This window comes from Aquila chrysaetos, chromosome 18, assembly GCF_900496995.4.
Source record: "Aquila chrysaetos chrysaetos chromosome 18, bAquChr1.4, whole genome shotgun sequence".
NCBI lineage: Eukaryota > Metazoa > Chordata > Aves > Accipitriformes > Accipitridae > Aquila > Aquila chrysaetos.
Genome location: NC_044021.1, coordinates 4808579 through 4822021, shown reverse-complemented (window position 1 = coordinate 4822021; position 13443 = coordinate 4808579). Strand labels below are relative to the sequence as shown.

The following is a 13443-nucleotide window of genomic DNA, read 5'->3' as shown; positions in this document are numbered from 1 at the left end:
CTTCCCTCCCTTTTCCCGCCCACGAGGCGCCGCCCCCCCGGCACCTGCCAGGCGCACGCGCAGCCCCTCGTGACACCTGCCCGGAGGGCGGGTCCCGTGTCGTCGTCGTCGTCCTCCCCCCCCCCCCCCCCCCACCCCGACCTCCCGCCGTGGCTGGCGCGCGGCGCGCGGTGACGTCACCGGCGCCGGTGGGTAACGGCCGCGCTCCTGGGCCCCGCCCCTGGCGCTGCCCGGCCCGGGCCGCGCCCCTGCCCCGCCTCCCGCTCGGCCCAGCCCGGCCCGGCCCGGCCCCGCGGCAGCCCGGCGGCCGCCACCGAGCCATGGCGAGCGCGGCGCCCCTCCAGCCCCGCGACCCGGACCCGGAGCCGGAGCCGGAGGCGGAGGAGGCGGGCGGGGAGCGTGGCGGCGGGCGGCAGCGCCCGGAGGCCCTCGAGGAGCCGGGCACGGCGGGGGACGCGGAGCCGGCGGAGGTGTCGGGCGGGGCCGGGGCGGCGGCGGCGCTGCTGGGGGAGACGGGGCTGGCGGTGGGCTGCTGCATCGCGGCGGCGCTGAGCTGGGAGCGGCCCCTCCGCAGCCTGGGCGGCTTCGTCTGCGCCAACCTGCTCTTCTGGTGAGCGAGCCGGGACGGGGCCGGGGCCGGGGCCGCCTCCCCGGGGGAGGAGAGCCCCTGCCCGGGCCGCCGACCCCCCCCCCCCACACACACACCCCCTCCTCCCCTCACTCCGTCCCGCGGGAGGAGCGTTTGCCCCGCTCCCCCCGACCGGCGCCCTGGCCGCCCTTTGAGGGGAGCCGACCCGCTCCCCCTGCCCTTCCACGGGGAAGGTCCGGCATTTCTCCTCCCCTGCCCCCGCCAGCCGCTGTGGCGAGGGCAGGGCCCTGAGGTTTGCGAGCGTCCGCCTTACCGGGTTCTGTCACCCTCCGTGTCCGCTTTCTGCACCCCCTCGCCCCCCTCTTGCGTCCAGGAGCCTCAGGTCGAAGCTGACCCGGGCGGCCGCCCCACGCCCGGCCGAGAAGTTGGGTTTCTGGCAGCTGAGGTGAGCGATGCGGCCTGCGTTTCCCTGCGAGAGCGTTGAAACCTCGTGAAATTAGGCCTCGAGCCCGTCGCTTGCCCTTAGTGCCGCGCTGCCGCCGCTGCCGCCGTGGCCCGTGAGTTCGGGGTTCGTTTGGGCTGTGCGTGCTTTTCCAAATGGGTGGCCTAGTTAGTGGAGGCTTTGCGGAGTGGGGACGGCGGGAACGTTACTGCAGTGCACCACTCCTCTCTTTTGACTAAGCTTTTTTCTGGTCGGATACAGTTTTGTTGAATAAACCCCAGAAATTAGCCTACGGAGGTGCTCACTTCTGTGTTTGTAACAACTCTTCTGTTTATTTCTGTAGGAAAAAACTCGTCTTCCGCTGTGAAACTTCTTCAGGACTTTCCCCTGATCTTAGGTTTTGGCGATGCCTACGTCTTTTCATTTTCTGATCCAAAATGTTGCTGCATGCCAGCTCGCTCATGTAGCGCGATTTATGAATTGGGGCTCTGTCTAATAATACTGTTGAGACTCTAAGACTGAATTGTGTTTCCTTTCCTGTGGCGAGAACTGCCTCCTTTCCTCTTAAGTGAATGAGAGGCAAACAAGCAAAGAGGTGGATTAATTGCAAACTCCACTTAGTTCTCTGTAACCCTAACAGCGTGATTTTTAAACGTGAGATCCAAGTCGTGGAAAGAGAACTTTCTGAAGCTTTGTGTTGCACGAGAAAATCTGTGCAAATATTTTCAAAATCATTTTATCCTCTTTAATCCCAGGAGCAGTATGTGTGATGTCTAATTTAGGTTGACTTTTATTATCCGTCTTGCTCTTAGGTATCCATGGTAAATCCTTTCATTGAGAAGGTTACATGGTTTTGCTCTCATGTTCTGCATACTTCAGAGATCATCTGTTCTTTTCAGCGATTTGGAAGAGTCATAATGTTTCTTTGCGACACGGCCCTGAAAATTTTCAGGGACAGCGTCTAACAGATTACATTGCTGTGTCTCAAGGAATAGTAGCTGCTGGACAACCTGTTTGCTGTTCTTTGTTCATAAGCAAGGTATATAGCGCATGCATTACCTAATGCCTATAGGAAATCTCCTTTGGTAGTCTTACTGGCGACTGGTTTGATGACCACTATTTGAAGTTATTTTATCAAAATTTAGAGTTCAGTCTGCTTTCTTACTGTCAGGATGAGTCAGAGTGGCAAAAGTCAGGGCAAAGATTGCTTTTACTTTGGTGGTATTGTACCTCAGCAGGAAGCTCGCTATCCTAGCGCCAGGGAGATTTGAGAGGTGGAGACAAACTAGGAAATATGTAGGAGCAGATATGATGGCCAGTGAACTTCTGTGGTTAGACTGAAGAACGTCAGGAAAGGTCTTTTTAGCAAACCTATGAAATCTGACACTCTGAAAATGAAGCATACATTTAAATCCAGTTTCACATTTCCCTGCTTTGGTGTTGGCATCCTGAGTGCTTGCAGCACAGCGTGTTTGCTGCTTTCCCTTTTCTCATTTGAGATCCAACTGGTCAGCCTGGTTTGTGATGGCTCAGCCAGTCGCTGCTGCTTCAGGACTGGGAATGAGAGTTCGCCCCTGCTGCCTGTGAAGTCTCTCCTAACAGGGCTTTGTGCTGGCCGGAGCCTAGGTTGAGGAAACATTTCCCAGTTTCTGCTTCACGTGCCTCATCTTTCTTCGTCGTGTGCCTGCAAGTATCCCTATGCAGAGGTAGTTTCACTCCCAGTGTGCAGGGCCTCTAATCTCGGTGTTTCTCAAAGTTGAGAAGTCCATATTGCTGGATAGGAGGCTTCTCTCACTGTATCAGCAATAATGTTGGTGGAAGAGGGAGGTGAAGTTTAATTTTACAGTTTTCTAAATGTTGGAAAAGTAGTGATAGTCCCTTCCTCCCATGTCTTAATTTTGGCAGGACTGTGTTTTCCCTCACAGTTAGTTTAGTTCTTGCATGTATGCCATTCAAACGACTTCATGTGTAAACTGTTGCAGTAGGAGCCGCTGGGGGTCAACTATTTCTCTGATGCTGCAAAATCCTTTGGGTATTGTTTTTGGCTTTTTTTTATAGTCGATTGTAACCTTTTTCCCACTAAGAATCTTTCAACCATGGTACTGTATATAAATGCATTTTCAATGTTTACTACTGAAATAATGTTCTTGTAGGTACAAGAAATTTACTGATTTAATTTCATTCTGTTTTCCTTCATATTTTGAATATTCCTAACAAATCATCGTGGACTCTTTAACAAGGCTTAAAGCAACTAGTTCTTGATCATGACTTCAGGACCTTTTTAGGGTAGGCAGTACTGTACCATTTTTCAGTTTGCTTGGATTTCTAACGTAAAGGCTGCACTAAAGTTCAGACCCTGCAAAAGCTGATGCGATATGCTTTAGTATTTTGAATAAATGTATCAAATATTAATTATAATACAATTTAGATTTTATATATACTGGCATATTTAGTGAACTAACTTTTCATAAATTTTTCTCAAAAATTAATGAAACAAGGCTGGCAGTTAAAGAGGAATCTGGTTTTTGAAAAAGCATTTAGCACTTACCACTTCCATTATTTATTCACCATGAGCAGCTTAAAGCCCCCCACCCCAAATGACCCCAACTGAAAATGTTTAAAATGTACAAGGGTTAAATATATATTATTTAGCACCTAATCATCTGAAATGTGATAGGGATTCTACTTTTCTGCTGTAGATAGTTTACAAACCAATGTCAAAATACCACATGAGGAGAATAAGTATTTTTTTCCTATTTTACACGCATGGTACTGAAAAAGTGAGTGATTTGCCCACGAGCAAAGAAATACTCTGCTGGTGCCAGAAGCTTAGTCCAGGTATTCTAAGTGTTAGGCTGCTGACTGATAACTTTCAGTCTTGGGTTTAATCTTAGACAAGTATTAACAGTCAACCCTAGATTTTAAGCTAGTATTCTAGCCTAATTATTACTTTGTGTGTGCGTATGGGGTAGAGGGGATAGCAGCCGCTTTTCATTTTTGTTGTCCCCATCTGTCATCCTCAATGTTTCTATGAGGCCAGGGGCACAAGTTTATTTTTAGTAATTCTGTGCTGTTACTTGTCTTTCGTAGTCTGTGGATATGTGTTTCAAATACATGTTTTGTATTTGCAGTTACACGTTTCAAACATAATACATTAAAGTCTGCAAGGTCGTCCTTAGATGCACCAGTTGCATCTATTCACCAGTTGCCCAAATGACTGATTTCCATAGGGTTTCTCGGGAAGAGAGGCAGTAGGAAGACTTAAGATGTAATAGATGTTTTCTCTGTTTCTGTCTCCATGCGGAGGGAATTTATTGCGTTGCCCTGTTTGCTGTTCTCATTGCTAGCTCAAATCCAAATTTTTCTTTGAGGATTTTTATATGCTTTCTGATATACAAGTTTGTATGTTACTGCAGGTCTGTTGTTAACAATGTTACATGATGTTAATGTACTAGACGAACAACTTAACTGACTGACTGTGTAAAATACAAGTATCATTCCTTGATTTAGACAGGCATGCTGCCCAAGTTTACCATTAAAAATAGTGTCTTCTGTCACCATCCATACTCAGGTTTTTTTTGTTTGTTTGGTCTCACAACTAAAGAATATTTTCATTGTATGGGAGAATTAATTCATCAAGAGAGGAAATACTATTTCTTATATCTGAACTGGCTGTGTGCATTGCATCACATAAAGACTGCGGTAGGAAGGTTATTCCAGATATAAACTCTAATTGCTATTTACATGTTAGCAACAAAAACACATTCAGAGTTTAGAGTTTTGGTGTGTTTTAAGTATCCAATTTGCTTTAAGATTTGTTATTGAAGTGTTTGTTTTGTTTTTTAAGTATCCAATTCACTTTAAGATTTGTTATTAAAGTGTTTCTTACTTGAAATCTCTGCTTGGCAATGATAGTGCTTACTATGGAGAGATCTCAAAGTACTTTTCGTTCATTAATTTATGCTTTTGACATAAGAAAATAGTACTGGGCTAAGCATTTCTTTCAGGTGTTTGCACACAAACTGTGAATGCTGCCACTACTACATCTTGATGGACAGCTTTCCTATTAAGCAAGGTTTCTGCACAGTTGGAGAGCAGTGTGCATACACACTGTATGCTTGTATCTGGATTTTTATTCTTTTTTACAAGAAAGAAACTGACCTGTTAGACATGCCGTGCCCAGATTTGTATAGCTGTTCGTAACTCTATATATGCATTGGTACAGCTATATCATTACGTTCCATTTAAAATGTTTGAGATAGGGGACACTAAATTTCTGCCTGTTATCAACATGGACCGTGGGTACCACTGGCAATGTAGTCCTCGGGGAACGGCTCAGTCAAACAGGACGTCTTAGTGAACTTGGCATCCTGAACGTTAGGAAGTCCACTGCTTACAAAATGTTACTTTCTTCTTGGTCTTGTCTGTATTAGGTGGTGGTCTTATGCTAGGGATGTTGTTATTCCTAGAAGGCTGGTGTGGTGATCAGTGTTTTTCAGCACTGCCTTGGGCTTGTGATGTTTGTGGTTGCTTTCCTCCAGCAGTGTGTGTGGTCCCTTCTTTAAGGATCACTCACTTAGCACTTGTACAAGGATCATGTGGCTTTTATCCATCCAAACCAGTCCTCATTACCAGCGTGCTACCAGAGATGTCATTAGTAAGAAATTTACAGAGACTCTGTATAGATTGTACTGGCTATCTAAATTGAGGTTTTAATTTCAATTAAAGAACTCTGGATTTTTGATGAGTCCAGTTATTGAAATTGCAAGTTGCAGTATATAAATAGTTTACTCCCTATTGCTTTAATTCAGGTACACAGTAATTTAGCTGTTTCAGAATCCTTTTTTTTTTTTCCTCTCAGACGTAAGCTTTCCCACAACCACACTCAAATCTGAGAGCATACTGAGCAAAAATAATACAGAAAGAATTGATTCTGCCCAAATTTAAATCCTTGGGAAGAAAATACTTGGTTCAAAATACTTTCTTTGATTTAGAGTATATGTGGGAAATTCGTCAGTGGCGGTGGACAGGAGGGAGATTACCAAACTAAATTAAGTGAGAATTGGAATAAAAGAAATCTGTGAAAGCAAAACATAAAGAAAAATGCATGCAAATTAAGTGAGTTGGAGTGAGAAGGGGTATTGACATTTTAAGGCCAGTATGTAGTATGTTGGCTTTCAGATCACTATCTTAAATTTGTACTATCTCCCGAGTCAGGAGAACACATCTGTATGTTTCTGTGACAAAATGTTTTTCTTCTTACAGCAACCAGATGCTAAATGTGGTTTTGAATTTGGGAAATTTTAGTCTTCAGCTGTCTTTGTTACAGGAAATCTTAGAGCTACCTTTTTAGTAATTTTGGGATTACTTTCCCCAAATCCAAAGTATTAGGATAACACACAAGTGAATAATTTAATACAGATTGTAATCCTGCCTCAAACCCTAATAAGAGTTTCTCTCTCTTATCCCTTAAATAAGGATAGTAGATTAGGTTATATATTGACATATTTCTTTTATAATTATAATACATTCATTACCAGAAAAGAGAAGAAAAAAATTCTGGCATAGGCAGTTTTGAAATTCACTGTGCATCCATGTGAATGGGTTTCTTACATGGTTGCTAGTTTATGTTTCTTCTAGTCTGATAGTTTTAACTTAATTTGCTGCCTTTTACCAAGATTTTGTAACTTACTGGTGTCGTGATTATTTAATATACCCAGCTATAGTACAGTAAATTGCTGTTTGTTCTGCAAGCTTAAAAAAAAGTTTGTGGTTTGGTGTTTTGTTTCGTTTTTTTTTTCCCTAGACAGTGATATTCCAAAATATGCTTTCTCAAGTAAAGCTAAAATTCTGATGGCAACACAAGTTGTGGTATAATTTTAGGGTCTATTTGTTTTCACTCAGGCAGTTTTAAGCTTGTGTTCACTTTTCCAATACAAATTCTTAAAACTTTTGAAGACTTTGGAGGTTGAAGCGTGGAACAGAAAGTTAATTTAATTTAGTTAGCAAAAAAATTTAAAGCCATTCTCTCAACAGCTTTTTAGTGACAGTGTGCATAGTTTTGGCCAAGAGGTTGGTTTACAGGAATGAAAATTGACATTGTTTAAGAGCCAGACAGTGTTACATAAAAACCTGGACAGTTTACAGCATTTTTCAACCAGTAAGATGAAAACAGGATCAATCAGAAAAGAAATCAAATGGGATAATTGAGGAACTGAGGGAAAGCAAGCATTACTGAACAATTTAGGACCAAATCCAGGATGAGGACTTTGCGGAAGATGGAAATCCCGAACAAAGGAGAATAGACGAATTGCAGCATGGCTTGGGTTTATTCTGTCGTGCTAAAACTTAGAAATGCTGTGTCTAAAGCTGTCGTCTTAAGAGAGAAATGATAATTTCTTCATGTATTAACTCAAAATAATGAGACCTTTCAAATAGTAAGTAGAATTTTGAGAACAATGGAGGTTTTAGGGGGGATATGCTATGCTCCATGGTAGATGTTACAGGACTAATGAGAGCATTAAAGAAAAGGAGATTTAGGGCAGCATGGTAGGGGTGGATTGTTTATCATCAAACTGCTGCTACTGTATGAGAAAATGGGATTAGGATTTCTTCTGTACTTTGCCAGAGTACAGGTTAATTAAGGTCATCTGGGCATGTTTCTGCAAAAAAAAAAGGAAGCCAGGTTATTTGACGTTACGTGTTTAATTCAAAATAATTTTAACTTCCATGGAAATATCATCCCTTGTTTTCACCAATGTAACAGTAGCACTTGATGTCATGGTAGATTCAGAAGGTATGTAGCTTAGGTCATTTAAACTTCCTCCTTCTCAATTTTTTATTTTATATACCTATCTGAATGCAATAGGTTGCAGTAAAGCTGATCCACAAGCCACAGATGTTGAAATGTGATTCTAACTGCTGCATTCCCCAAGAAGTTTCCTTGCAAACAGTGTGAGTTAATTTTGCAATGCGACATTTTGTTATTGGCTTGATCCTATTTCCCAGACCACCAATATGCTTCTAAATTTACCAGCTTATAAGCAAATTTCTCTTTGGTGCTTAAATGCAAAGCATTTTAAAGTTTCTTCTAATATTTTTGCTTAGAGAATTGTACTATTTTCATTTTTATTTAGACTTATAAATAAGAAGTTTGAAATATCGTTTTGTGTAATCAGGGTAGAGACAATATACAATTTGAACTCCTATCCTGTGTGTTACTAACTTTAGTTAGAAGTGCCTTTTGCCCTGCAACCTGTGCACAGACCTCTGAGAGAACTACCACTTCTACAGGTGGCTGTCAAAGTACTAGTAGTTTAAGTAGTTTAAGTCTGTGGGATTCTGTTTCTTATGACAAGAGATTTATTTATTACTCCACAATCTTTGTTCCTAATAAGTTCTAGAAGGTTTTCTAAAGAACAGCTGTCCAGGTTTGTTTTGATCTCTGCTTTCTGGCTGAACAAATATGATCCTCATCTTTTGAATACAACTTGACAAATAAGCTTCTTGAATAAAAGGTTGACGACTGAATTGTCTTTGTCTTAACAAAGAAAGAATTAAAGAAAATGCTGCAGGTTTTAGAATAAGAATCATGCCTCTTCTATTTTTTTATTTTTATGTACTTAATGGTAGAATTTATAGTCTTCTGAGCACTATCCAATGGAAGACTCATTGCTAGTTGGCACATAAGTCACGAATCAACTGCTTTCCAGTTCTTCATTCTATTCTGGTTGAAATGTTTTCTTAAAAATCGTAGATATCTTAAGTTCTTGGGTGGCACTCTTACTTAGAAAAAACTTTTAGTGAAAAAGGTGTTTCTTCCTAATTAATGTCTGTACAGAAGCTTACACTTTTCTCCATTAAATTAAAGGTAATGTAAAACTTTTTTTAACGTACATATTTCAAGAAGCATTCTATTACAGTATTTCATGTGTTTTCAGCTAAACAGATATAGAGCTATTTGAGTTCAAGCTGCCAGACACCCAGAGTGGTGGTGTATGTATTTTAAATCTGGATTAACATAAAACGTAGAGTAATTGTTTTTGAAATTATTTTATTCAACAATTTATGCTTTTTGTAGGGGTGAGGAGGGGTTTTTTAAGACAAAATTTATAAAATCTTTGTTCATTCTAAAATTTTTGACAGCACATATGCAAATGTATTTTATTACATGTAATATGTTCCCCTCTCTGCAACAGGGAATGTGTGGTGCCACAGGTTTTTGTGTATCTTTCTGACATGCAGACCGACATTTAAATATCATATCAATATAACAAGATTCTACCAAATTGTATTCTATAAATAGAAGCTACCAAAAAAGCGTGCATAACTTGTTCTGCCTTAAGTGAGTATCTACACTTCTTGTGCAGGAATGGGGAAAGGATTTTTGCACTGTAATTCTTGAACAAGTATCTAAATACTTTGGCTCAGACCAAGGTGTACTAAAGGAACCACAGGAAAAATACTGGATTGTTGAGTTTTGGATTTCAAATGCGTTGAATACTTTTGAGCATTTGGGTTTTAATATTTATAGATACTGCATTTTGATATTTACAGAAGCTTAATATGAAAATCATTTACATCTAAGAGCAATTCACATAGAAGTTGTAAATTCACATGTTTAATAGATGTAGAAAGCAGGTTTTGCAAACCTGCTTTGGCATGTTTTTTCAATTAGGACAGCCAAAGTGTTAAATCACCTTTAAACAAAATATAATTGAATTTAATATATATTATTTCTTCTTGATTCACAAGAGGGCAAACAAAATGATTGAGCCAGTGATCAGTAAGAGCACGAGCTTTCTTATACTGCCTTTGCAGTGTATTTCAGCGACGTTCTTCGGGAAGTGCACTTCATGCTGTATTTAGAAGAAAACTAACCCTCCTCCCCTTCCCCAGACCTCTTGCTTGAGATACGCATCAGAATTTGTTGCAACCAGCCTGGTGCTGATCACTCCGGCAGTAAGCACGGAAGAATGGTCTACATTCAGCTCCAGGTAGGAAAGAGTTACCACCAGGAAACTGTTAGGACCACAACTTTTCCTTCTCTACATGCCATCACTGTGGACGCCTGTCTGAAACAGTGTTGGGCAGTCCCCTGTAAGAGCAGCAGTAGATATGCCTTTAAAATTAGCAGATAAAAAAGCCAGAATATCCATTGTTGGCAGTTGAGCATTCTCAAAATGCACTAGAAATATTTGATCTGCACAGGTGAGAGCCATTCTCTTACCTGTTTCATGTCATAGCCCGTGCTTGCTCACCTGTGTCTTACAGAAGACCAGTTCTACGGAAAACTATGGCTGGAAAGTGTTAGTGGATTTTCACCTTAGCGTTTAATGAGGAAACAAGTATATACCATCCTGTGCTATTTAGAACTCCTCAAAAAGACTGAAGAGTTTGGGCTTTGATTTTAAAATGTAAATACGTGTTTGTTGAGCACTGAACTGAAGTCCCCAAATCACTCATGCAGCCAATAAATATGTTGTACTAGCTGATGGTGAAACAAAGCTCCGTGTTCACGTCTGTGTTATTCACTGCTTTCATCTATTTGTGTGATTATCTCTAATTCATCCAAGGATAGATGGTTACTAAAAGTGTACCTGCTAAGGCTTTCCAGAAATAACTGGCTCTGGCTGCCTATAGCCTAAATCATTTAATTCTTGATGAAATATTTTCTTATGGTTTGTGTTTACAAAGTACAAGTCATTCATAATTCTAGAATGTGTTGTAAACAAATACCTTCACAGCTGAAATGAGGCTTGTATCATCAAGTTGATTTATTTAACCTTTAAAGCAATTTAGTAGGTCCGTCCCTTCCCTGTATCTCACAAGTACAGTTAAAAATGGCTTTTGTCATGCCCTGTAAGAGTTCTTTATGTTTACAGACTGCAATATTGTATGACAATGTTTGCCTCTGAAATTTCTTAGCTGGCTTGTGCCACTTGAATGACTCTGTACGATCAAGTTTGTGCAGCTAATTGGCCCAGGAGCTCTGCACTGGGAGGTGGCTACTTCTTGATATAACAGATCCAGTGGATTTGTTGTGTTAGTTAACATATCTTGCCACTATTGACATATGGCCATCCCATACTGTAATAATGGTTGGAGAAAATACAAGAAGGACAAGGTACCTTAGGGTACTTTTCTATCTTCAGGTGATGCGATATTAGATAATATCACCTCCCAGGAGCAAGTAAAGGAGCTCTCTAACCAGATTAGGTGTAATCATTAGTTTTAATATGTTGCTCTTCTACTATGTACAGTCTTGCTTCTGCCATTGGGATTTCAGCTGCATTTGTTGTCCCATCTTCTCTTTCCATCTGACCTTCATGGTTATGGGAAGCTTGTCAAAAGGATATTCTTTTTTTATTTTTAGTCGGAGCACGGTTCTTGAACTTAACAATTTAGCAAAATAAGAAAGTTGCCAAAATACTGAAAAGGTTATGTTTGAATTTAGCAACTTCTGAAGAGGCAGTACAGATTAATGGCAATGCGTATTTATTTGGTGACACTAAAAATAAAGAACTGTGACTTGCTAAGAAAAGTTGCATTATGGGATTTAAGAAAATGAGTTTGTAGTCTGTCATTGTCTGTAGGTAGGAAGAAGTGAAGGTGACTGAAATGCTGAAGAGCAGGTAGGGTAGCTCTCAGTGGAGTTTCAGAATGGTGTACTCTTTTTTTTTTTTTTTTTTTTTTTTTCAGAAAATCTCACATTTGTATGTAGTATTGTATATATGTATTATTTTAAAATTGCAATAGAAAGAGTTTACCATTATACAGTTGAATTTTGACTTGTAGTTGTGGAAATTATCAAGTTTTGACTCTTAATTGTGCAGTTTAGGATCATTTCAGTCCAGCTGCAGTACAACCAGGCCAAGAAGTAGAAGCTGTTATGCCTTAAAGTGCTAAGTTCAGCATTTTACAGAAAAGGATTTGCCAGCCACTTTTAGTAGACTAAATTAGTCACAGAATGAAAATATCGTTCAGGTTGGTAGGGGCCTCAGGAGGTCTCTAGTCCAACCTCCAGCTCTGAAAAGATCAGTACTTAATTCAGAACAGATCGTCAGGTTTTGTCTTGACAGCCTTCAAGGATGGAAATTCCACAACCTCTGTGGGCAGCCACTGCTTAATTGTCCTAACAGTCAATAGGTGATATCTCTCCTATTTCATTTTATAATCATGGTTTCTCAATCTCCCACTGTGGAGTTCAGTAGCAGGCTTGGTTCCATCAAGCTTACATTCTTCCTATGTGGAAGCATGCAGTTTGGAAGGACAACAGGGGGTCAGCTAGTTTGACCTGCTCAAATGAGGTCCAGTTAGACCAAGTTGCTCAGGTTCTTACGCAATGAAGTTTTTGGAGATCGTACTCCGTAGTGGTCTGCCAACTGCTTACTGCCTCCCGTAGCTCTTTCACTTGACCGCTCTACACGTTTAAGCGGAGGACATCTTTCACGGGTGAGGCCACTGTTGGCATGAGCCCCCAAACCAGATGGCTGTATCCTACCCCTGGAGCTGTGTCTGAGTGAATGCCTCTCGTGTGCTGGGGATACCTAGAGTCCTGTGGCACCTCACGACCGTTTTTGTGCAGTCCTACAATGTCTACAGCAGAGTTTCTTGCCCTCTTGTCATCCAAGCTGCCCTGTTAACTGCGGAAATCATTATGTAAAATGCATCATTCTATACGTTGTTTTAACCTTTGCTTTCTGAAAAAAACAAAAGAAAAACCAAAACGCAAAATTTACCTCTCAAAATAGTGCAGAATTTCACGGGGGGACAAAACTTGTTTGTGTCTCTAGTAATGGTTTTTACTTCCACACCGCTTGTAGAAGAAATCAAACAATTTGAACTTCAGTCTGTTTTGTTATTGCTTAAAAAGAGAGCATAAAAGTTTGTTCAGTAAGTATAGCTATTGATTCTTCTACTAAACAGAAATATTTTTGTGCAGTGTATGATGATGTCATTCTGGAGGCTTTCAGTTTTGTCAGATACGCGTGTGTGTTAGAAATGCTTAAGTAAACTCTGTTCTTTTCCTTAAAAAAGAAGGGGAAAAAAAGCCCCAATTCCTAATAATAAGCAAAAATACCACTGAAACTTTTTGTTTGGTTGCTATGCATCATGTTGATAATTCCTATAAGAATTTTGAATCCTGACACTGTTAGCATAGTAAGTGGTTTTCAGATCCCGGCACGTTGGACTAACCTTTTGAGAAGCTTATGATAGACATATGCCAAAAAAACTACAAGGGCACCTTATCAGCTTTTGACCAGTAAGGTCTTCGAGGACGTAGATCTCTGACATATGGCTCGCAAACAGTTTTTCTGATCTGTATTGTTGGAGCACCTGAGGGCTGACACGCACCGGCTGTGAATGAATTTGTAAGAGATGGACTTTCTTGCAAACAGCACCGTCTAAA

General features: G+C 41.1%; 1 protein-coding gene across 1 annotated transcript in view; it reads left to right on the top strand.

Moving 5' to 3' along the window:
• Nucleotides 1-270: 270 nt before the first annotated feature.
• Nucleotides 271-13443, top strand: part of RETREG1 (reticulophagy regulator 1) — a 70818-nt gene continuing 57645 nt past the window's right edge. Inside the window, exon 1 of the mRNA XM_030041718.1 lies at nt 271-610. Within this exon, the coding sequence (XP_029897578.1) occupies nt 321-610 (290 nt within the window). The 5' untranslated portion in view covers nt 271-320. The remainder of the gene's footprint in view (nt 611-13443) is intronic.